The sequence below is a fragment of the Oreochromis aureus genome, linkage group 11, assembly GCF_013358895.1.
Source record: "Oreochromis aureus strain Israel breed Guangdong linkage group 11, ZZ_aureus, whole genome shotgun sequence".
NCBI lineage: Eukaryota > Metazoa > Chordata > Actinopteri > Cichliformes > Cichlidae > Oreochromis > Oreochromis aureus.
Genome location: NC_052952.1, coordinates 28,975,280 through 29,001,783, shown reverse-complemented (window position 1 = coordinate 29,001,783; position 26,504 = coordinate 28,975,280). Strand labels below are relative to the sequence as shown.

Genomic DNA, 26,504 nt, shown 5'->3' with positions numbered 1-26,504 from the left:
GTCCCAACCATATAGCTGTTGATTTCAGTTGAAGTTGAAGAATTTGGAAGTAGTCTTCCTTCTTCATTATTCCATCCACTGGCAGCAAACAGCACCAGCGCATGATGTTACCACCACCATGCATTTTAGGTTTTGAAAGCCTCACCTTTACACCTTACCTTTTTTTGTGACCAAATAGCTCAATCTTTGTCTCATCTGATCATAAAACCTTTGGTTGGCAGGCAGCTGTAAATTTCAAGCTTGAAGGTGTTGATTATGGACCTTGAAGCCTCTTTCTTTTTTGGCATCCTCTCAGTCCATAAAACTCGCTTTACTGTGGACAATGACGCTGGTGTTCCAACTTCCAGCTCATGACAGACTTTGCTATTACTGGGTTTTTTTCTGAAAATCCTAACCAATCTGAGGGTTACGGTTTGGGTTTTCTTCAGAAACCTTGGCAAAGTTGTGACTCATCTGAATAAATTGCACTTGTTTGAGCAGAAAAACTTGAAATCTGCAGTTGTTTAAAAATGGCTCGAAGAGACCTCCCCAAGTTGGTGAATGTAGCGAGAGCTGTCAAACATCCTTTTATGCTGCCAAAGCTTGTGCACCCAAATCTTGTTTTTAGTATGCTGTACAATCATTTTGCCCTGGGAAAAGAACAGTTAAAAAAAAATTAAAAGCCCCAAATTACCATGACATTCATGTGATGATGAGTCCACAGCTGTACTGTCAAAGAAGAAACTAGGACTGTTCTGGAGGGCCACATCAACAAGCTTAACTCAGTTTTGCTCATATTATTTTTCTCTCTTCATAAGCCTCTTGGTGTGGCCCTTCACAACAGTCCCACTTTCCTATGCAAGCTCTTGAGAACATTAATTGTCCAACCCTGGTCTGGCAGACTTTTACTGAGAAGCATCCACGTGTTAATGTAGTCATGCAGGCATTACTTACAGCTCCAATTCATCAGTTACCCCAAGTTTTATACTGCAAGTTGAAGACCCCAGCTCCTATGAGAAAGCACTCAGCATTTGTAAGAGCAGAAGAACAGGAGAGAAAAGAGAATCATAGGGAAACACGGACAAAACAAAAACATTCCACAGTTTTTTATTTATTTATTTATTTTATGTAACTGTCCCGTGGTCTGTCCCTCAGGCTCCTGTCAATTTCACATACAGTAGAAATCATATCGGTAACACAGTTCACAACAGAATTAACACCATATGTCTGCTACATGTATTGTGTTCCTGGGGAGGCATGATGTTGGTCACTAATGTTTGAGAGTACCTGCAGACAGTTTTATATCAAAGTGTTCTTATTAAAATATTCACCTAGAGGTTTGTTTCCAACCCACCTGACTGCTCCGGTTTTATCACCCACTATTTTCACACATCTCAGAAGCTAAAGCTTGAAGTCATACCTCAGCGTTTCATGTTTCAGTCAACATGTCCACAACAGCAGCACAGTAGCAGCGTAGTATTCATCAAATAGACACCTTGAAATAACACTAAAAAGCTACATAGATGTAAAAAATTTTTTATGTGTGACTAAAAATAGAAATTGATTTTACTGTAGGAAGAGTTATTACAAACAACATACAAGTCCAGCTCGGCAGAGGTGACTTCTGACATCCCACAGGTCTCAACTTATAAGTTTGTGACAGAAATGACGAGTGAAAAAAAACAAAAAACAACAACAACAATATGACCCAATTTGCAATTAGTCAGGATTTTTCTGTAAGCCACGAGAAGACATCTGGTCAAAGTTTTCATACATTGTGAATAAAACATTACACAAGCATTTTCTGATCAGCATGGCAGGACACCTCCAGTGAACTTGTGAATTAAACAAATATTTCAAAGACAAAAGCTGTTGTGGGAGCAACAGACTTGGTCTGGTATGGTTTGTGGTTTTTGGTGGTAGTGGTGAGATAAATCCCCTGAACTTCATTTCCTGCAGCAGTCCTTAAAAAGGCTGAAGGAAGAAGAGAACTGAAGTCAATAAGTCTTCTTCCAGGAGCGGATGTACAGCTGGATTGGGAGAAGGGGATTTCTGTTCTGTAGACTCTTGTGGAAAACATCAAAATCTGCCCTCCTCACTCTGTGAAGATAGTCCTCCAACACCACCTGAAGCACACATCACCACAGGAGAGTTTGGTTTAGACTTCAACAGGTTTGACCTAACAAGCTCCAGTGTAAACACAGACTCATCCTCCTACAGGTATGGTTCATATGGATATGACTCAGAACTTCATAACATGGTTAAGCTGTTGGTTCAGGTACTTGAACAAGTTTTTAACTGCAATTGCTGTAGAAATAAGTAAACACATACACCACTGGCCATGTCTTTTTTTTTGCCCCTCCATATCCTGTGAGTCACTGAGCAAAATGGAGGTGAGTCAGAAACCTGAAACTAGCCAACATTTGACTGTGGCCACAGATGTACACTACTGAGTCTTACAAATGCTATTTTTATGGTTTTATATTTGGGTATAGAGGACAAAATTGCAGCTTGACTAAAGCAGGAAAACAAAGAAAATGTCACCAAATGATTCCAAAACCATCTGCATGACTATATTAGATAAGAGCATTTGACCTCTCTTAGAAATCCGAGTGATCAAGGTCATAAAGAACTTTGCATTCATATTGCTATGGCATTTGTCCTCAGCTCTAAAAGGTACCCTCTCAACTGTAAGGTTTAAATAAACTACTCACGTGTTAATATAAAAGAACCTAAGTGGCAAGTTTGTGCGTTTCATGTCCCTCGGGCTTCACTAGGACCACTCTGTTTTTACCCTGCTGTTTCACATGACTCATCCGAGCCTGCGGTTCATTTAAATCAAATTGTCGGCGCGGTGAGAAAACGTGAGCGTCCGTGCAGGCTTTCTTGTGCGGGCAAGAACACTGAGCTGGAAAGTATCAAGCACATGCATATGGACAAATAATACAAGTCCACCGCAGCGTGAACATCATAGTCTACACTCAGGAGAGCAGAGTGATTTTTGCTGCAAACTGCAGAGTTGGAGAGCTTTTCAGCTCTGTACTGCAGTAGATGCAGGTCAGTACATCAGCATCATTATAACCTGAAATCATTGTTTTAGAATCAGAAAACAGCTTCTGCATGCAGGCATAAACAGTCAGCTTAAAACAGCGTAATCCTTTTAGGAACCACTTGTGAGATAAAAGCAGTGCTGCATTTTTAGCTACTGGGAAGTATTGATTAACCCTTCTGTGAATTACATCACTTCAGTGTTGTAGAGTAAAAATTTCCAGGTACTCACATTTTAGTAATAAAATTTTAGAAACATCCTTTAAAAAAAAAAAAAAAAATCAGCTTCAGTCATATAATGATGCAGTTTCATTTTATCCCTCATTTTATTTTTTTTATTTTATTTAAAAAGAGCTTTTTTTTTTTTTTTTCTTTTTTTTTTTACAGTTTTGTTTAATTGAAAACTAAATATTTCTTTGGGATAAAACTAAATTTATGTATCAAAGTCACAGCATCATCAGTATTTGCAAACCTGTGGATTTCTCTTAAGTCTTTCAGGCGGTGACTCCAGAGAGATGAGCTGCAGTTTGCTTACACAGCACTTAATGCAATTTCTTTACATTTTCATCTGAATACATCTACTCTGAAAACACAAGATACATCCTGAGTTGGCAGATATTTGATGATGTATTGTTCAGATTTTATGCATGTAGCAGCAACATAATGATATCAATAATTAAAAACAGGTCTTGATTCCATAAGTTGTTAGGTTTTTGTAGGCAACAGTCCAACATATTTGGAGGATAATAGAGCAGATTGCTTTGATTGATCATACTGTGCTTCATTCTCATGGTACCAAACACTTATTACTTTAAATTCAGTACACTAAAGTACTAGTGCATCTCAACTAACTTGACTATGAAAAAAATATATACATTTTTAAATCATTTATGTCAAAAAAGGTAAACTTTTACATTTTCTATATCCACAACACACAAAGTGAAACACTAAGCTTTTTTTAAAAAAACATTTGGTTGAGGCTCCTTTATCACAATTTACTGCAGTGATGCGTCATGGAGGTGATCCACTTAAGTCATTGTTGATTTGTTACTGAAGCCCAGCTTGACTTGATATCAGTTTCAGCTGTTTCTCATCTTCCTTAAATGTTCTATAGGGTTGATGTCAGGAGAGTTGGCTGGAACACTGAAGCACAGTAACCGCATGCTTAGCAAACCCTTTGGTAGTATTTTTGACACTGTTGGTAGGTGTTATGTCCTGCTGGAAAAGGATTATGCATCTTCATAAAGCTTTTCAGCAGATGAAAGCATGAAGTGCTCTAGAATCTCCTGGTAGATGGCTACTTTGGACCATTGAGCACCAGTCCAGTTCTTCTCCTTAGCCCAGGTATGACGAGTCTGTCCTCTCTCATTCAGGAGTGGGCTGATAATAGGAATGTGACAGTTGTGGCTCCTTTCCTGAAGCATTGTGGCTCTCGATGCACCGACACCAGCCTCAGTCCATTTCTTGTAAAGCTGGTATTGACTTTTCTTGACAGTCCTCTCAAGGATGAAGTGATCCCTGTTGCTTGTGCATCTTTCCCTGTTTCTGACAAAGTTTTACCTTCCAGTCAATTTTCCATTACCTTGCTTTCATACAGCACTTGAAAAGCCAGCCTTTTCAGAACTTTCTGTGACTTACCCTCGTTGTGAAAGATGCCGATGATTGTCATCTGGACAACTGTCAGGTCAGTGTCATCCCCGTGATTGTGGTTGTGTGTATTCACACTGTTTAAATAGTTCTAAAAAAAAAAGGCTTGAAATTTTCACTTTACATGTCATAAATATAGAATTTGACAGTTTACTTTTTGAATTAAATATTAAAAATGAACTTTTTCGAGATATTAAATTTTTTTGAGATAGACTACAAATAACAAAGATCAAAACCCTTTTTCACCTCTTTGAAAACACAGCAAAAGGACTCAACACATAAACACAAAACCCTTAAAAAAACAACAAAAACAAATAAAGCAGGCAGCTTAATCACAGTCTTTCTTGTGGACACTCAACTTTGACTACAACTTCTATCTGAATCATGAGAAAAACACTTTGTTGCATACTTGTTTGTTCTAAAAGCGAATTTCTAAACTACCATCTGTGATTAAAACCTTGCGGGACTTGAATCATTGGAATATTTGAATCACGCTGAATCTGTGATTCAAACATTGACCTCAAATTTCATCTATCAACTTCTGTGTCAAACTCACCCAGCTTTCATGCTGAGGATCACTGCTGGTGATAAGAGCTGCCTGTGTAGCTACAAGTCACTGTCCAAATAGTTTTTTGATGAAGAATCCACAGTGCCCAAGTCCAGAAGCAACAAATAAGGTCAGCAGTGCAATGATGAGCATGCTCATGTTTTTGTTTTTAACATTGTGTGCCATCAATTTTCCCTCCTCGGCTCAAACTGCAAATGATGAGTAACATCCTGAGGCATCTTGAGAAAGGACATTCAGTATAAATGACCTAAACTGAGTTTTTTGGCCATAAGCAATGATTGCTCACTGCCAGGCCCAGTGGCCAATGTAACCACCACTTGTTGTTTTTCCCCAATTGACAGCCAATCTGAAGGGTTGTTTTCACTCTTCCCTGTATATGGTACACAATAATCAGGCATTACATTAGGACCACCTGCCTAATACTAAGTTGGTTCCCCTTCTGCTGCCAAAACATAGCCCTGACCCGGTGAGGCATGGACTCCTCTTCACCCCTGAAGGTGTGCTGTGGTATCTGGCACCAAAAGGTTAGCAGCAGACCCTTTAAGTCCTGTAAATTGTGAATAGCCTCCGTAGATCGCATTTGTTTGTCCATTATATCCCAGAGCTGCTCGATTGGATTGAGATTTGGAGATCTGGGAGCCTAAGTCCTAACACCTGAAACTCATAGTTGTGCAGGATGCATTATCCTGCTGACAGAGGCCAAAGCCATCAGGGAATACTGTTTCTATGAAAGGGTTGGCGCTTTCAGTGAAGGATGGGAGGTCAGCATGGGCACCCTGACTGGTCTGCAGCTATGCAGCTCAACACGCATTAAAACTGCGATGCAATATGTACTCTGACACCTTTCTATCAGAGCTACCATTTACTATTTATGCAATTTGAGCTACTGTAGCTCGTCTATTGGATCAGACCTGCTTTTTTTCCCCTGCATGCATCAATGAGATCTGCACACTGGGAAGATCCCACAAGAGCCACAGTTTTCGAGATGCTCTGACCCAGCCGTCTAGCCAGCACAATTTGGCCCTTGCCAAATTTGCTCAAATCCTTACACTTACCCATATATTCCTGCTTCTAACACATCAACGTTCAGGACAAAATGTTCACTTGACAGAGATGATCATTGTCATTCACTTCACCTTTCAGTAGTCATAATGTTGTACCTGATCGGTGTATCTGCAGATTTGGTTTAACTGTGACTGCACAGTTAAAATCAAGTTTTCTCTAACTCATCTTTGGGCACGGCAGCTCATTGGCACAGTGGGTTTACCATTTATGTGGTTTCTTCTCCCACTGAATAATACGTTTTCTTAATCGCCACGATTTCTAATGTAGCGTTACATAAAAGTTAACAGATTTTAAAAATATGCAAATTTAAAAAAGTTTAGGCTTTTCCAAAATTTAAAAGTTGAGCTTTCAGATATATCGCATGTAACAGCTGGAAAACTAGAGAGAGACATATTTTTGTGCCCTAATTTTAAATGTTTTCTTCTTTAAGCAGAACGCCATCATGCTTCTTTTTAAAAACATTTCTCGCAACTTAATCAGTTCTGTGATCTATCGCCTCTCGGCGGATCCTCGTTTGTCAGAAGGCCTAAACTGCTATTGCTTCTTACAAACCAGGACTTGCATTCATTTTTAGTTAATAGGCAAGACTTCAAAACATTTTTAAACTTCCGTATGTGATCTGTCCTAAAGAGAGAAAAGTGGGAAATCAACTGGGAAATATAACATAATCCAATGCAGAAGCTCAACTAAATACAACTTTATGTCCATAATTGAGGTCATGGTGCTGGAGGTGTTGGAGGTGCACTGACTGAACTGCACTGAACACTGCTGTTAATATTCTGGATACTGGATACCTCATTAATATCCAAGAGAGGTGATGTGGATTTCCAATTTCATTATCTTATTTTAGCCCCCCAAAATAAATCTTACAGATATAGAGCTGTAATTTTCAAGCCTAAAGGGGTGTTTGAAAAGTCAATTTAACTCTTGATAAGAAGTGATGAGAATAATGTGTTTGGGTGCAACAGAAGCCTGAGAACTCGCTTTGCCTTGGCCTCAGTGGAAGTCTGTTTTTCTGGTAGTCTTTCTGAACAAAAAGAGGAATCCACTAGAATAAATTGATGGTCTCAGTTCTTAAAAGCTTTTCATGGGAGGTTAATTAAAGCTTTGAGTCACTTTAAGACATTTTTTTGGGCATATTTGACATTCAGATCAATTTTTCTCCAAAATAAATATAGAGCGATTTTATATGAAGCAGTTCAGAAGGCATACAGAGAAATGTCAGCATCAAATTGTCAAAGAGCAAACCATGACCACATTATTTGACTTACAGTGGGGAGGAAGGCTGGAGCGGCAGCTGCTGGAACATTATGGCTAAAGGATCGTGCCTGAAGGAGAGAGCACAATAAACAGAAATGAAATGGAGAGGAAAAAAAAAAAAAAAAAAAAATTATCTACACTCACCCACACCAAATATTTCAAAACGCGCCCACACCGGCCTTTTAGGGTTGCTTTTCTAAAGATCTTTCACCCACACAGAAACAACAGGAAATGGTTACATCTCATGTTTGTCTGCCGTCACACAGCACATACCTGAAGCTGTGGGACGGCTGGTTACAGTGAAGAACTCAGGTCTTTTTTTGTTCTCTTATGGACACAACTTACACATTTTTGTGCTTCTGTTGTTATACAAAGGAGCAAGTGAACATATTGACACACTGGCAGCTCATAAACTACACTTGCTGCACTGAGACGTCAATCAAATCACTTTTTTATGATCTAGGTGACTACTGCGATTTTCACCCTGGTTGTTGGCTTCTCTTTAATTTTCAAAAGTAAGTCTGACATATTCGATTTAGGTGGATGAAGTTTGTGGTACACTACACAGTAACCAAAAATGACAGTAGAGACTCTTACAATGAGCAAAGATGAACATGTATGCATTATTTTGGTGGTAATTTGTTTTTCATGGTTTCTCAGGAGAGTGGATGTCAGCTCAGACACCATATCGATGGTATGCAGTGTATCTTTTAAAAATTTGATACTGGACAAGTGGAAGTCAAAAGCGATGGGGCCTAGTTGTATCTTATGCTTTGACATGTCATCAATGTTCTTGCAGAGCAGCATGACTCCTACTGGGCGTTTAGGAGGCTGAATACTTTTTGCAGACTTAATCAAACCTCTCTTAATTTTCAATCAATTTTTAAGTGGCTTGGCTAGACTTATTGCTCCATCTTGGGCTACCCAATTTTCATGCAGTTGATTCTTAACAGTAACAATAAGCAGATAAGAAACACTGGCTAACTTAAAAGCTGCAGGTCAAGCTTAAAAACATCTTAATACAGGAAAGTACCCGACACTTAGATCCAGCAAGGCTTAGAATACGCTGATGAAGTACGAGACCTTACTAGCCAACTTACTTGTAAGTCAAAGAAATAGTAATATGAAAATACAGAAGGTGTTTCACCATAACAAATGCACAGCATTTTTAAACCCAACCATTTTTTAAGTTATTCCTTAATGTTAATTTTGAGATTATATAAAAATATTGACTTGTAAAGAGAATAGTTTGCTTTTTATCCTTTTAATGAATTAATTTTTGATTCAAGTTTGGTCTTATATTTAATTTAAAGTGGCATTAAAGAGATTTTAAAACCAAAAAACAATAATGTAGTTGTTCATCTGGCTCACAGTAAGTGTTCCTATCACTGGTGTTGCTACACAAGTACTGTAAATAAGAATTAAGACCCATTGAGAAGTCAGTCTTGAAAAGAAACACATCAAGGACAGATTAATCTTGTTTCAATGACCCACAGTCTAGGAAGAGTACCACTTCTTTTAAACCTAGAAAGGTGTCTGTAGAAATGACAAATGTGACTTTAAGCACACTGTGAATGAAAAAACCATTAGGAGTCATTTAGAAAAACTGACATTATGACAATTAACATGTAACATTTTGTCTGGATTAAATTTTTCAGTTGTTTTAATCATTTTAAATATGCATTTATTTTAATCATTAACAAACAAACAAAAAAACAAAAAACAAAAAACAACTTAGACACACACACACACACACACACACACTCATATTTTTGTGGGGGCATCTTATTGACATAATGCTTTCCCTAGCCGCTTACCCTAACCATCAAAAATGAATGCCTAACCCTAACTTATTGTAATCCTGACACTAAAACCACATGACTCTTAAAAATGCCTTCAAAATGGGGGCATTTGATCCCCACAAACATATGTAAACATACCACACACCACACACACACACAAACACACACAGGCTCAGTACTTGCATAATTTGTGTATACTGGCTCTTTGGTTAATGGGTATAGCCACAATAGGAAAGTAAATAACATTACATCTATTCATGGCAGAGAAATCATTTACATTTTATTGTTTACACTGTAATATCACATGTCCTTTAACTGTTGGCCACAATCCTAATTGGTATAAAAAAGGCTCAAATTAAAAAAGTAAATGCTGATGAATGTTTGGGAAGCCGCTTAATGAAAAAGCCTCCGAAAGTACAAAAATCAATGAGGCATGAAAGTGGAGGTTAATAAATCTCCCGACTAATTAGAGCTACATTAGTTAGACAATACTCAAACTCAAGACATTTCCAGGACATTTTCAATTACCCACCATACTCTGGGTGTAAACATTTGCAAGACGCACATCACAGCATGCCAAAGCATTATGTGTCACTTGTGTTCATTTACATTTTAAAAATAGCACAGCTTTTTGTTCATGCCGTTTTGAGTGGATTAAGAGGTGTTCAAGAGTGTTATAAAACACAGTAATGCGGAGGAGAATTTGACTTCATCCCGTCTCTGAAACGAGTCATAATTTGAATCAACAGGTGCTGCAGAGGCATTAGGCAAAAATATATATCGAGCTTGGCCAGCCTCGATGTGATGCTGCTGCTGAATTCAAAGCCTTTGTGGAAATCCTGAGTGTGTTAAAAGATCAGCCTGGTTATGTTCTATACTGTAGAAATACTGCACTGAAAGACGAGTGTCTCCTACTAACAGGTTTACAAAGCCTGATTATTTCCCCTGTGCCCCTGAGCACCACTATTATCCAAAAAACTACTAAAGTGAGCTTCCATTTGCATTGGGTGAACACAAACATGTAGTTTATAAGAATGCAATCCAGCATAGCTATTCATGTGCAGTGCTGACTGAACATATGAAAAAAATATCCATCTCTCTTTTTAACTGTAGCTCAACTGAACTGTACTTCGATGGTTCCTGTTGATTTGTCACCTGAATATATTCAGTACTCATCAGGGCAACAAGCTGGACAACACCGACAAATTAGAGGAAGAGCAACACAATGACAGAGGTAAAGACCAACAAATTGTATGTTGTTTTTGTTTGAAGTTAAATACAGTTTGGAGTTCAAAAGGCATGTTTAGCCGACATAACAGTGCATATGTTGTGTGGAATTTGTTTGTGAAAGATCCAAATGTTTTTATTATGCAACTTAAAATACTCTCTGTAACCGCTAGAATATTAGAATATTTCTAAAAGCTACTGTGATCAGCTGTTTTAAGCCCCAGTCACACAGCCTTACAGACCCACAGACATTCAATGGGTTGCTAGGGGGAAAAAAAATGTAATTTTATATACATGAATATATATAAAATATACACTCATGGTTCTAGTCACTACGGGAAATTGTCGCAAACATTGTAACATACCCATAGTAGACCCATATTTTGTACCCTCATACCTATAACAGACCCATTTCTGTAATATATCTATATATCTATATTATTGCTAATATATATTTTGTAATATATCTATATCATGGCTAAAGCACTTCTGGATGGATGCAAACTGCATTTCGTTGCCTTGTACTTGTGACATGTGCAATGACAATTAAGTTGAATTCTATTCTATTCTATATATGCCTATCACATTGCTGTGGTTGCCTGTATTCTGCAGTGCAAACAACTGCCAACTACTTGCGAATTGGTACTGAAACTGTGTTGCACTTTACTACTGCAATAGTTATGTATCAAAAAGCGCAACTTTTATTTTGAAAGGAGATATTCTCCATTTCCCGACTGCTTCGAACTTACACGGGTTTCACTACTGTTCGCTCCATAGTTGGCAAATGTTTGCAGACAAGTTGGTGTCTTTCATGCAAACTATCAGCAACCTACTAGCAATCAAAGCATTCACAATGTTGTTTTTGGTGTAAAGCCCTCTTAGTGACTGATTTCACCTCCAGCAACTACCTACCGACCTGTCAGGAAATACACATTTTTCTAGTCACCAGAGATTCCCAGGGGGGGGCAATGACCTCTTTTTAGGCCTATATATCTAACGCATTGGGAAATTAGGTCTCCTGTTTTTGTTTGTTTTCGTGAACAGTTCCTGAAATTAACAATAAGTGCCAATGAGCTTTAAGCAAAAGCAAGGCAGTCACAGAGTGGCTGGATGATGAGAAAATATCAAATTCTCTTGTTCAGGTTTAAAACTCTTCCTCTATGGTACGACATTCTCAAATAAGCACCAACTAGCCCTCAAACTCCCACTCAAACTTCAAAAACCACACAAGGGTGCTTACTCATCTAATGTGCTCTCTTGCTCTCATTCCTTACCTCTCAGGAGAAATTGAAAAAAGGTAATTTGCTAGGCACTTTATGTTGTTTCATACACCTGCAGCCTTGTGGCACTTGTTTCAGATGGGATATGGTGCTGAGTGTTGAGTTAATTATTCTCAAAGCTTTTCTTTGATCTGTTGTCCCTTACTTTGGTCAAAAGCCTGCACCAACTGAGTACATGTCGATGCATATGTAAATCCCAGAAGACACGTTTCATAAACTAATGAATCATATATAAAAGTAGCACTACAAAGAACATGTGAAACTTCTATACAGGAATAAGCCACGTGCATGTGCACGCAATGTAGACCTTATTGTGTAGGTGAAGTACTTACATGTTGCAGGTGCACATGAGCCTGACTGGCGATGTCATACACAACATCCCGAATGTTCTGCTCCCGGCTGCCGCGGATGAAATCCTCCTGAGAAGCTCCGTGCTGGAGAGACACACAGTAACAAAAAACGGTGATGTTTGTGCATTCAGTTCACAGCTGTTGTTTCAATTTAACAACAAAAACTATCTCTGCAGTTCAGCTGTATCCATTTTAGCTCCACTTCCCACACGAGCAGAGTCTTCTCTTTAATATGTTGAAAAAGAAAGTTTAAAAGCACCGAGTTGGCTCCTGGAGCTCTGGCAATGAAATGTGACATTGTGCTGTGGGGGGATACCACCCCCAGACTTGAATACTAAAAAAAAAAAAAAAAAAAAAAAAAAAAAAAAAAAAAAATTTACACACTGCAGCAGTGTTTACATTACTTTTTTTTTTTTTTTTTTTAAATTGCCAATATATAAAAATGCTCTGCTTTGCCTCTAGTAGCCCCTGGACTTCTGCAGAACTGCAAAGGATGTTAATTTTATGTTTGGTTCCAGGTGCCTTGCCTCAGTGCGTAGTCTGCTCCCAAACAGCACCAACATTGTACAACATTAGCGCCTCATCATTTCAAATCACAGAGTCCAAAACCAATGTGTCACCATCTTTTTATATACAGTCTGTGGTCACATGCAAACATGAACAGGATACTGAGTGCAGGCCATTTAATGACCATAGCTGTCTTTTGTTGCTCCTTGATATTCTTATATTGGAGCCTTTAGTAGCATGAAAATGGTATTAAATTTCATTTCGTATAAATAAGTAGTTACCCTGTTAAAAACCATGGCAATTTATACTAATGTTATACTAGTCTTTTGTTGATAAGAATGTCTTAGAACCAGCTGCGCCTGACGGAGGTCTGTTCCTGTTAACAGGGGATTCGTCATTCCCGCCATTTACCAAGCACTTGCTCACAGAGCCGGTGTGATTATTTTTACCCTGGAAGATAAAGCACTTGAATTTAATTGAACTGAATTATTTACAATTCAATGACAATATACACTTTTTTAAAATTAGCATAATGTAAGCATCAAATCCTTTGCAATCTATTAAAAAGTGGTAAACACTTCAGTTATTGGTGTTTATTGCATTAAATAACGTCACACAAAATGCAGTTTAACACCCCCCGCCCCTACCCCGCCTTTTAAAAAACAAAACAAAACAACAACAAAAAAAAAAACAAAAAAAAAAAAACAGGGCACTGGTAGAAAAAAAAATAATAAAGTGTATATGCAGAAATGCATATCAGAACAACCAATTCAATCCCAGACTAATTCCTATTTTCCCATAAATGTATTACCCTGGATCCAGATAAGTACAACAAGCTAACAAGATAACAACAGGTCATTTTAACTGATGATTTTCGGAATACCTCCCACCTATCCAGCGACACTAGAGACTGTGTGTGAAACTCAACAGAAAAGTAGTGAACATAATCCACTGTTACAATCCCACATTTACTGTCTACTAGTATTCCTCTTGATGTTGAAAGTCTAGCAGGAATGCTGAGCCTATTCCAAGTTGGAAAACACATTCATGAGCTAAGATTGAAATTTTATTCAAGACTTTAATTCGTATGCAAGGGACCAAATTTTGTGCTTTCCCAGACCTGCAGACATTTCGCGTTTTAATAAGTTCTTTCAACTTGTTGGATGATGTGGTATTAATACAACTCCCACTGGTGCGTCTGCATATGTGGCCACACATAATGATGTGACAGCAAGTCAAGGCCACTAAGAAGAAGAGACAAATCAATGGCTGGTGTCCATTATTGACATCCTGCAGTTTACATGGATCATTAAAGCAGCAAAGCCTGTTCTATTTATTTCACATGGCATTGATTCCTCTGCACCAATGAGCACTTTTCCTCCATGCAGAATTAAAAAAAATAAAATAAAATATTACATGCATGACCATTTGCAGGTATCTTATAGCTGAGATATAAAAAGGAACAAAAGTGATATTTACAGCAGAATTTAGAAAAATTATTACCTACAAACAGCATAACATTAACAAAGATTAATTCTCTTTGTCTGTAACATCTTTATATTCTTGTGTGATTATTTAATGAATATCTCAAGACTCGTATGTTTGGTTGGTAACAATGATATATTCTTTTTGTACCTGAAAAACATATACTGAGGTGTTAAAGGGTTTTTGAATTGAAATTAATAAATTAAACTTGAAGAAAACTTCAGGAAGTGCTAAATGAGCTTTTGGGAGACGCAGAAAATAACTGTCTCTGTAAACATGATAGGCAACTGTTTTGGACGTCTGATAGCTACTGGGACTTTGGAGAGAACAAAACAAACTATGAAAGTTTTGCTGTGTACCAACAAAATTACATTGAAATGTGTCACAATAATTCAAAGCAATGAAAAAAAAAAAAAAAAAAAAAAAGCCCAGAAAGCCACGAAAAGCTTAAAAAAATGTCATCAAATAAAGATTTGTTTTTCATATTTGCCAATCGACCGACACAGAAAGAAACAAACTGCCTTCGGACCACATGGTCGTGTGATTAAAAGTTCTCAACTTTCAGCACATAGCATGTAATTTTTCTGAAACCGGACCAAATTTTTGGTCTTTTGTAATACTGCATCTGTACGCCACCTAAAATAATGTACTTAAGATTTAACTGAAGTGTAGACTGTCAGGTTTTTTTTAAGGATTTTAACCAAATACAGCATTGACCATACAATACATTGAAATCTTTCAGGACTCCATGTAAATCACATCTAGGTTGGACCTCCTTTGTCTTCAGAACTTCCTTAATTCTTCACGGCACAGATTCAACAAGGTGCTGGAAACATTCCCCAGAGATTCTGGTCCACATTGACATGACATCCACTATTTGAACCTCCTGACCACCACATCATACGCTGATCTACTGGATTGAGATCTGGTGACTCTGTGAGCCGTCTGATTCATTGTCATGTCCAAGAAACAAGTTTAAGACCTTGCACATTACCCTGCTGTAAGCAGCAATCAGAAGATAAATCAGTTAGTATTAGTATTAAGGGACACGAACTGTAGCGATCAGCCTAAAGTGTTGATACGAGGCAGGATTGATCTAAGCTTTTATTTTGGTTTACTAAAAAATTCTGACCTTAACATCTGAATTGAAACTCATCACACCAAACAACGATTTTAAAATCTACTAAAACTGCCACTCACTAGGTATTTTCTCTTTTTTTAGACCGCTCTGTAAACCCTGGAGACTTTGTGGAAAACTCAGACCTGGCACCAACAACCACACCCCGTTCAAAGTCTTTTAAAATCACCTTCCTTCCACTTCCTCCAGCAGGTAGTGTTGGACATATTTACATGCCTAAATCCATTGGGTTGCTGCGATCCAATTGGCTGAATAGATATTTGTGTTACCAAGCTACTCAACAGTACTTAATAACATGACCAGTGAGGGTATATCTGTCTTCTCTTCATTAAAATCTTGATCGTTTTATTTAAAATCTGTCGTGGTGGTGTAGAAAAAAAAAAAAAAAAAAATCTCTCTTCAATAAATGATGGGCTTTCCTGTATAATGTTGCATAATTATACAGTACAAGAATGTAACAATAACATTTATATTAACCATGAAACAATTTACAAGCTGGCCTGATTTGGCAAATGGAGACGCACTGTATCATTAGTTAATTGTCATTTGTTGTAATCAGCATCTTTTTGAATCAAGACAGGTTTGTTTTTGGACACATGAGGAGATTCATTTTGCTCAGATAAAAACCAGACATTTGACGAAATCAGCTATCATAAGCTTTTATTAGCATATTCACCACATACAATGAATGACTGTTAGATTAATAGTAATTAGTAAGTATTGTTAGCCCTATATATGATATTCCGGATTACTTTAAAATATTTGAGTAGCAGGAATCATAATTTAGCAAATGGATATCTTCACTGATACATCGCATATATTGTCTTTACATCTCAGACAAGCAGGGACTAAACTGAGACTGTCAGCTCTAGGTCTGACCTCATCTCTTTCTTTAATATGGGACCAAAATAACAGGCCAGTTGGGGGGGTGGGGGGTGAGTTGTGAAGGATGAGCTTTTGCGGAAAAATAATGGAAAAAAGAAGAAAAAGGAAAAAAAAAAAAAAAAAAAAAAAGTGGAAGGCAATAATAAAAGTGACATTGAATATGAGAGATTATTTCCAGGAAAGATGATGAGGGATTCCTGACCATCCAATTACCTCTAACCAGACTATCTGCAGTGTCTGCCTATTATCAGGTGTGTAATTTCTACCTTTTTCTCAGTCATTTTAAGAGTTCAAGCATCAATGAAACACAGAAGTCACACAAATTGTGTACCCACACTGCCCAGCTGTTACACTGTGTGAGTGAGAAAAGTCCGGTGACAAAATCCAGACGAAGCAATTTGGTCCTGTGTTTGGATTTGTTATTTTTGCACTCACAACATAATATTTATGAATGTAATATCAGAACTTCGACAGAGGCAGAGAGATATTGAGCAGAGTGAAGAATGACTGCAAACAACCTACAAAAGCTGTGCTGCAGCTTGTAGGTTCAAGTGTCATTTATGGTGCCAAATGGAATAAGAGCACAAAGGTGATAATATCTCCACTGCCAGCATAATTTGAATCAATATTTCATGTGCCTCATTTAACAAAAGGATGGAACAATCCAGTCTGTTAAAGCTGTTGCTATTCTGAAAGTCCTTTGTGCCAATTTCAGAAAATGATAGAAGCTTATCTTATGCCAGTTTTTTCCTGTATTTTTAAGTGGACTGTTCGATGCACTCACACTCACTATGCTTCTAAAAGAAGAATGTCATTTAATACCGTTTTCATGCTACTAAAGGCTCCAATATAAGAATATCAAGGAACAACAAAAGGCTTCCTGTATAACATCCACAAAACCTCTGCTTTTAAAGACAGCTATGGTCATTAAATGGCCTGCGCTCAGAATCCTGTTCATGTTTGCATGTGACCATAGACTGTATATAAAAAGATGGACACACATTGGTTTTGGACTCTGTGATTTGAAATGAGGCGCTAACGTTGCATACTGTTGGTGCTGTTTTGGGAGCAGACTATACACTGAGGTAGAGCACCTGGAACTAAACAACCTTACCATCCTTTGCAGTTCTGCAGAAGTCCAGAGGCTACTAGAAGCAAAGCAGAACACTTTTATATATTGGAAAGTTAAAAATACCGCTAACAGCGCTTTTCAAAAATCAGTTTAGCAACTTTTACAACCCTATATCCTCTTTTAAATTACTTTCCACTCCATCAGTGCAAAACAATCACTCTGAATAATCTGTACTTCATTTAATTAAAACATCCACCACATAAGTAGCATAAAATAGAATAGATGATTACTGCATCCATTTGTTTTTGCTGCCCTTTATAAACATCGGGCTTTCTATGTGTTGTACCAATCACGGTGTTTACTGCAGTGAGTGATGGTGATTGAAATTCCACAAAAGGGCACTGAACAGCCTCCTGCAACTAAATCTTCTTTAAGTTGACAGGTGTATAAAATACAATTAACATTTGTGCATACTATTAAATTTATTTCAATGAAACTAAAAACACTGTGACCTTGTGCAACAAGTGAGTGGGATTACATTTAAATCCTGCAGATTTTGATGCGCGTCACTCCCTGTCAGAGTGTGACAGTACTGAATGGAGCTCACAGTGAAATAAACTGCAAGACGTCAGTCAGTGTTAATGAATAAAAGATGAGAGAAAACACTCACTGTTCAGACTGTATATTCTAGTAATCCTGCATGTAAATAGTTCTTTTACAAACCCAGGCAATTCACAGCCTTTTACGGTTCAAGTAACAGTCACCCACATGTATAGTATTTTCATTTTGTACTTAACAAGGTGCTTTCGCCATCACATAAAGATGACACACATCAAGTTTTTATTTTTGAGGGAGGATTTAACCAAGCCCAAAGGTACTGTGACATGCTGTCTGGGGATCAAACCACCAACCTTACAATTTGTGGACAATCTGAACCACAGCTCCTTAGCCAACTGTGGGCTTGTTGGCCCAAATGTTAAAAACAGTCCAAATTCGTTCAACAACAACAACAACAATCTTTATTTATAGAGCACATTTAAAAACCAGCGGTATACCAAAGTGCTTAACATAAGAGACAGAGAAGTAACATGAGTATTATAAGGCCTCAGCAAAGTATCAAATATACTCACAGGTCAATGCCACTAATACACAGGGGTAGTATAAAATGCATATCAAGTAAAAACAGTAAAAGCACAAGCCATAAAAAATATGTATAAAGAAAAATAGAGTAAGTCTAAGAGTCAGGTGCGAGCATTAACAAGCAGGAAAGGCGAGATTAAACAAATAGGTTTTTAACCGTGATTTAAAAGATTGGATAGAATCGGACGCCCGGATCGCAATTAAGTGCAAACCGATAAAATGATCTATGTAGTGGATGAAGTATCGGATAAAGTACTGAGTATTAATCATTTCAGTTGTCTGTGAAAAAAAAAGGTTTTATGAGATCGAGGCGATTCAGATGTTAACAGCAAATTAGCTAGCTAGGTGACAGCTAAAGATGACTTGCCTACAGTCATGTGAAAAAAATATTTTATTCAGGAATCTCCGCAGTGGGGTAAAAAACTTAGGTACACTCACACAGCTTCCAAAGGAGTTAAGAGAGTAAGTGACAGGTGCTGTTAGTCACATGCACTTAATTGATAATCAGTAAGTGTGGGCACCTGTATAAAAGGCAGATGTTTGGGCAGTTTGCCAGTTTGGCGCATTCAGGTATGTGTTAACACAATGCCAAGGAGAGGACGCCCCAGCAAATTCACTCCAAGGTCTGACTGCTCAGTGAAAGAAACTGCAAAAAACTCAAGAGCTACATCTCTGCAGGCCTCAGTTAATGATGCATCAGCACAAACACCCCATAGCAGCTGTCAAGCACGGTGGTGGAGGTGTGATGATTTGGGTTTGCTGCATTGTGGGTTGACTGAACTGCTCTGTATACCAAAGAACTCTACAGTCAGACTGAAATGCTGTAACAGGACCTCAAAAGAGCTGTGAACAGAAATGTGCAAACCTCAATGAACTGAAATAATGCTGCAAACAAATTCCTCAACAATGATTTGAGATGCTGATAAAGTCATACAGAAAATGATACTACTAGTGGTGGCTTTACAAGTTTCTGAATTATGGGGTGAATTCAGTTTTGGTTCTCATTTTCACAAGACTGTGAAGACTGTGACACCACAATTATAACTTTGGACATGTTAAAGACTAAAACCTAATTACCAATGACATTTGGAGAGTCACTGCAGTTGGCTGACATAACAATGTGCCATCTTGTGGGTAGCTACAAAGTGTTTTTTAGACTAGTACATTAGCACAGCGAAGCTCTAGGATGAAGGTTAAATTTTCCTCCATAAATATACATAAGGATGCTCAGCAGGCAAAGATAAATGCCAGAGCTTGTGAAATTAGCCCATCCATAACACAAAGGAAGTCATTAATATGCTGCTGTGTGGTTTGGATTACTTGCTGTGAAAAAGTTTTGATCCTAAGCTTCATGCCGACCCTGAAATCTTATTTGGCCAAAGAGTCATTGGAGAACAACGCGAGCCCATCAGCTGTAGCATACACTGTCGGTTTCTAACTAATCCAGGTGATTGGACCTGGAAAGAGGGTTGTTACCTCATCTAACCTAATAATTTCACAAGCAAATAAATATGAAATATTTATTTAAACTAAAACGCAGTAAAAGAGAGCAGACCTCTTAGATCCACTGGAACCTACACACGGATAGTCAAGAGCTTTAAAAATATTTTTTTGGGAAGAACAGCAGCTATTGTAACAGCAATTTGAACAAATTAGATACAATTACAGCCCATTAGACTTAGTTGAACAGAAACATTATCCCTGTGTCAATCAATAAACCGTGTTTATGTGGCATATTACAACCATGAAGACCAATCAGAGTTATTAAAGCCTGTGTAAGTGCAATGTGTGACTTAACTACGAAGGTTCTCATCAGGCTGTGGTGTGTTGTTCTAACAGTACTATAAATCCAGCTTAACCAGTGAGCTGTGTTGGAAAAGCATTTTCTGTTGCTCTTCAATATAATTTGGTAAAACATAAAAGTTTTTGTCCTGCTTTTGTGCTCCATCCTTCCTATCCAGCAAAACCAAAAAAGCAGAGGTTAACAATTAAGTTTTAATATTATATTGTGGTAATTAATTAAATCTTAAGACTGATATATGAACTGAAATGTAATTAAATTCAATCAGGCAAATCTTTGTAAATAGAAACAAAAAAGAAAAGATTTTATGGTAATTCAAAAGATGAATGTTGCATCAAAAAAATAATCAGATCCCCTTGTGATTTTTTGCAGTGATTTGATTGACTGTTTCAACAAAATTGGCTCTTCAGTCTACTTATCAGCCCCTTTTCCCTCCTCAACTTGCTCCCCTTGTGCTTTTTTAAACATGAGTGATCGTTCGAGTATCGGGACAATTTATTCCATCATGCCTGCCTGCTGTGTCCTAGAAATTCAACTCCTGTTTGCTAATTAAGGGAACATTACATTATAACGTTTTGTTAGTTCATTAGTGATGTGCAAGTCACCCTGCATGGAAAATATGAGCTGAAGTGTGCATGTGTACATGTGCAGAGTATTACAGCACACCACCAGCGCCCTCTTAAGGCAGCAGAGGGAGATGACATGAGGTAGGTTTTCTCACAAGGCCTCAGGTCTTCAGCAGCTGAAGATTTTAAGGGCAGCACCTGCACGCTACACTCAACAGTCCAAACGCATCTGCACAGTAAATACACCCCAGCGCATCCTGGCTCCCTCTGCATCGCTGGGTTGTTGTTGTTCGGAGTGTGTGACAGATGGCTCAGCGTGTGGATGCAAATTGTTTGAAGTGTCATTTGTTTTCTGCTGTGCGTGCAAATATGCAAACTAGGAGGGTTTTGCCATATTGTTGTTGTGTAACAATGCCTCACTGTTTTGTTTTCGGTTTATGGTGGACAAAAATTTCAATACTGTTCCAACAAGAACGTCACCTGACAACATGTCATGCCATGAGTCGGTCAAATGTTTGCTGGCATGTGTGGGATTGCCTTATGTTACTTTTGTGAGGAAGATTCAGACTCAGCTAAATATGAAGTAGCACTTAAAAGATCCTTCACTGAAAGCACTCTTAGGTTTCTGTTACAAGGCTAGAAATGCTTAAATTACATCCATGCCTTCTGAAAAAGCCTTGCAAAGTTTGTATGCAATTCAGGCTTCAAGTTTTCACACCACTCTAGTGTAAACTGGACCATGATTGGTTTCTAAACTGGATGCGATGTTAATCTAAATTTTAAAAATCCTGCTTGGATAACACACAAAATAAACTGATTTTCACGGGACTTGATTTAGTTGCCTGAGTAAGGCAAAGTTAAGGTTAACACAGGGGTAAGACTTTTGAGAAATGAATTTAACACAATAAATAAATAACAAAGGCACATTAATCTGCTGATGATGATGCCAAAAAAAATCATTTGGCTCAAGTCCTGAATTTGTTGATTTCCTGGGTTTGATTTGGGTCAACAAAACCACAGTTTATCAGACGTGTCACCTTCATCAAATTCTCAACAGCTGCAGCTCAAACCTCACCCAAGTTTTGGTAAAATCGCTCCTTCGGGCCTGAAATCAAAGAAAAAGTTCAACTCACCAACATGCAGATGTCCATGGGCAGGTAGACTTTCCGTCGGCTGCTGTGATAAGGAGTCGCTCTCAGACATGTTACGATTCCCTGAGCTTTACCGATGTGACTCGCTGCGTGGTCTGCATGGACATTTTTGACACCTGCAAAGAAAGACAGCCACACAGTTTGGCATCACCTACTATAATTCATTTTCACAGGTAAATCACACTCCTCACTTGAGGCAAAACCATGGTTTTCTTCTGGAAATTAAAAATAGAAAAAAATGCTGTGTGGATCAAAACCATTAATTTTTTTTCGTAACACCAAAGTACACAAATTAAAGTATCTAAAACGGACAACTTTTCTCATTTTGAGGGGCCCAATTCTAATCCTTTCATTTTGGATGTCTCCAATTCATAATCCAATCTGACACCTATAGATTTACTTCAATGTTAATTAAATATGTATTTGGCACATTAGAGTAATAGCCACAGCCTTCTTCTAGCCTCCTGGCATATTTACTTCTCACCATCTAGAAGAATGTGACTCACAATGTGACACAGTTAGAGGGAGGGGTCTGCTGGTATTACAGAATGATGATTCCACCAGCACAAAACACCAGAAACAATATTTGGCAGGATACAGAATGCAGAAAGAAGACAAATTGAACAACAGACCATTTATTTTGACCTATATTTAAGTTTTTCATTGGAAAACTTATTAGCTTAAATGGTGAAAAGGAGAATTTGTGCTGGCTAAAATGAAACTTGTGAATTTGCTAAGAGGGTTAGAAAAGCTGGTTTAGGCCGGCACAGCTGTCAGAGCAGAGACAATCACTGGTGTGACCAGATAATTTTTCCCTTTTCACACTCTGTTAACTTTTACTCTCATATCCAGTGAAATGCTGCTGTGCAGAATCCGGCTGTGATTAAAGAAACCTGCAGCCACACGGGCACGCTGAAGTGACAACACACAGCAGAGCTGAAAAAAAGAAACTACTGGATTTTGACTGGATTTGTTTCAGCCAATAATGACCCATAAAATATGGATGGATATGCCCAGATAAAGGTCTTTAGGAGGGACTCAGGACACCCCTCAATGTATAACTACTGGTACTGTTAGTCTTTTAGCTATCAACACAGTTTCTTACCTAAACACTCCAGCAGGAGGTACATCAAGGATGACTGTGTGTTCTCTGAATACGCCTCCAGCTCCTGAAGGTTCCTGTAGGCTCTGTCATCCAAGTCCTTTTCCTGGTAAAACAGAAAGTTTTAATAACAGAAATGTCATTTTTTACATTTTTAATTACACTAAATAGCAGCTGGCAAGTTTAGTTTTTAATTCCATTAAAATAAGGAATTATTTAACCTCCAATGGCACAGGATGCAAACATCTGACAGGTCTTGTAGGTAACCCACAAAGCAAAAATAATAAATTAAAAAGGAAAAAAGGAAAATGTATGCAAAGACAAGTTTTTATTGTCACATTTAAGTGGTTATTCGTGTTCAGTTTCACTCATCAGCAGCTTCATTTATTATATCACAATTTAAACGTACAGCAATTTGAATTTAATGAACATCTTAATTTTGTCTTACTCTTTCTGTTATGATCCTCAGCAGCCATCTCTTTGTCAGTTTATGTGTCCTCACTGCCTGAAAAACACCATCCAGACTGTTAATTAGCTGAGGTGCAACACTGATTCGGCTTAGCGCCCCTCAGCTAATTGAAGCCGAGGGACAGAAACACAGAAAACCGACACATTGCATGGCACATTTAAAACTGAAATAAGACATCCAACATTCTGACAGTGTTTCCGCTACATATTGCTAACATGAAGAAAATACACCTTATAATTCTTTGTATTCTGCTAGCTAATATTTACCCTCCACAGCTCGGTGCTGACTGGTTGGTTCGGAGGCTCATCTCTGTAGATTTCTTCTATAGCCGTCTTCCAAAACTGCATTCGCATCAAACCAATGGTCTTTTGGGAAACAGAGTCCTTCACCTTGTAGAGAAACAAATGAGCAAAACAAATGGTTGACGAGCCAGTTTGAGAAGGACAAGGATCTGAAATTAGCCACTGCAAGGATTTCATAAAATTCCTTTCTTTTTTATTTTTAAACAAGAGGAAAGTCAGGATAGAGGATAGTCAGGAATAGTGGCGGTATAACAGTAGCAGCAGCGGCAGTGACGCAAGTAGTAGAAAAACAGCAGTATTATCAGTAATCATTCTGCATTCAGCCTGATTGTACCAATACCTGCCTGTGCCAGCTCCACATTAAAGGCCCTCAGAGCCAGAGAAGAGCGCCGTGCCTTCTCTGGGAGGAGGAGAGAGGACAGGAAACCATCATAGTCTCTGGACCTGAGGAGGAGAGAGAGAACGAGCTGATGGGGGTGCCGGGAAGCAGGAGATAAGATTTCATGTTTTATCCAAAAACATTTTCATACCCATAGAACAAAATAGTCCCATTAACTTGCTACTTCTGTATAGCCTTTTTTGACAACTCTGTAATTTGGCATAAGTTTGACAAGATTCTTCAAAAGCCACATTTTAAAACAAACACTTTAAAAATAAAAAAATAAATAAATAAATAAATAGGGGATTAAACAAACCAATTATCTTAAATATGTTCAAACAAAAAATAAGTTCACATCAAACACAACCGAAAGAGCTTATTACCTCAGTGAGTTTCTGACAGTTTTACAAAAACTAAACAAAACTGCCTGCAAATAGGGATCCCAAGGAACAGTTCAGGATCCCAAAACATTAGGAAGTCTTACTTGTTAGGTATCCCTTTAAGAAAAAAAAATTCCAGTGACCCACCCATACTCCAAATAATAGTATTTTGAAACTATTTTTTTCCTAAAACATTTGATCTGTAAGCTCCCATATATGAGCTTGAGTAGACAATGTTAATATGGGGGTGGGGGATAAGGGCACAATATGTCTGTTTTCTGTTTTGTAATATTAGAGATCAACTTTATAACACAGAAAAGAAAGTCAGCGCTGCAGATTTCGCTTAATCTTAGTGACAGACAATAACAATGATCATATACATACAACAAGGTGAGGTATGTGATCCTCGTGGCCTTTGTACAGCTGTTGTTTCCATTTTAGTTCATTTTCTGAAGACATCATGATTTAAATTATGATCATATCAGTTCATAAAAGAATAGAACTGGTAGTTTCTCATTGCAAGCATAAAAAGGCTTTGTTTTACAGGCCTCATTGAACTGACCAAAAATGAGAACCAGAAAGTCCAAGGAATCCTGTGCAAATCTAAGGAGAAGTGTAGATTTACACAGGTTGGGAAGGTCTCTTGGAGCAATTTCTAAACAACTGCAGATTCCAAGCTCATCGGCTCAAAAAATGTATGAAAATACAAGTTATTCTGATTTGTCACCACTTGGCCAAGCTCTGGAAGAAGACCTAAACCAATGGTCCCCAACTCCAGGCCACGAGGGCCGGTGTCCTGCAGGTTTTAGATCTCACCCTGTGTCAACACACCTGAATCAAATGATTAGTTCATTACCAGGCCTCTGGAGAACTGCAAGACATGTTGAGGACGTAATTTAGCCATTTGAATCAGCTGTGTTGGATCACGGACACATCTAAAAACTGCAGGACGCCGGCCCTCGAGGCCTGGAGTTGGGGACCCCTGACCTAAACTGTCGCCCTCATACGAAAGGAAATTGCTTAACGTATGTTCAAGAAACCCACTAGCCACCAAGGCTCAAGCTTGCCATGAACTATAAACTGCTGGAGCATCAGCATCACTGTCCACAGGAAAGAGAGCTCTATATCAACATGGACTGAGAAGTGAGAGAGATTATCCCAAACACACATCAAAACTCGTTTTGGAAGGATAAACCCCACTGAAAATTTATGGAAAAAGTTTAAAAGTCAGGTTCGTGTCAAGGAACCAACCATAATCTCTGCTTTTTAAAAATCATTAAAGATGTATGCTCTATAATCATTCTACTCTGGAAAGAAGAACAATTTAAAGAAATCATTAAAATGACATACACTAATTATACAAATGAATATCATTTGTATGTAAACTTGTGATCACAACTGTATGTGTGCGATATTTGAAAGAAGTGTTGCATAGAGATGTGTCCCCAAAAAACTTTACTTAACTTTACGTTTTCTTTTTATAATATTGCTTCTATTTTTTTTTTTTCAATAACAGGACGAGGTTTCTTGCTATAAGTGACCGGATTATATCTGCTTTCTATAAACACAGATTAGCTAATTAACCACTAACCCAGTTTGTGTTGCTAGCAATCAGACCCACCTAACCAGATCCAGGCAGTACTTTTCAGTGTGTTGCGAGTCTCCCGTCGTGCTGCTTGATGCCCTCACACTCTGTATTTCGGCTGCTCGCTGGATACAAACACTATAAGGTGATATTTTCCTCTGAAGACCATAAATCAGCCGGGCTTTGCTGCATAATAATCCATGTTTAACACTAACACCAGCTGCCATGTTCCCCTTCAGCATGCACCCCGACCTTGTGTTACATCAAAATAGTTCCCCGACTACCTTGAACCAGCGGAGTTATTTATTTATTTATC

At 38.1% G+C, this 26,504-nt stretch overlaps 1 protein-coding gene across 5 annotated transcripts; it reads right to left on the bottom strand.

Moving 5' to 3' along the window:
- Window positions 1-1,083: 1,083 nt before the first annotated feature.
- ndufaf6 (NADH:ubiquinone oxidoreductase complex assembly factor 6) lies at window positions 1,084-26,487 on the bottom strand. Of its 5 annotated transcripts, none has more exons than XM_039620087.1 (10): window positions 26,225-26,487; window positions 24,189-24,288; window positions 23,809-23,931; window positions 23,522-23,578; window positions 23,077-23,179; window positions 21,954-22,087; window positions 12,209-12,310; window positions 7,579-7,635; window positions 4,666-4,765; window positions 1,084-2,105 (listed from the first exon to the last, which is right to left on the bottom strand). In XM_039620087.1, exons 1-10 carry the CDS (start codon window positions 26,428-26,430, stop codon window positions 2,059-2,061), a joined length of 1,029 nt encoding a protein of 342 aa, XP_039476021.1. In that variant the 5' UTR covers window positions 26,431-26,487; the 3' UTR covers window positions 1,084-2,058. The 5 variants fall into 5 exon arrangements, with proteins under 5 accessions (XP_039476021.1, XP_031601821.1, XP_031601820.1 ...); XM_039620088.1 differs by lacking the exon at window positions 1,084-2,105 and adding an exon at window positions 2,112-4,572 and having other exon boundaries at window positions 24,185-24,288; XM_039620086.1 differs by lacking the exon at window positions 1,084-2,105 and adding an exon at window positions 2,112-4,572.
- Window positions 26,488-26,504: the final 17 nt, after the last annotated feature.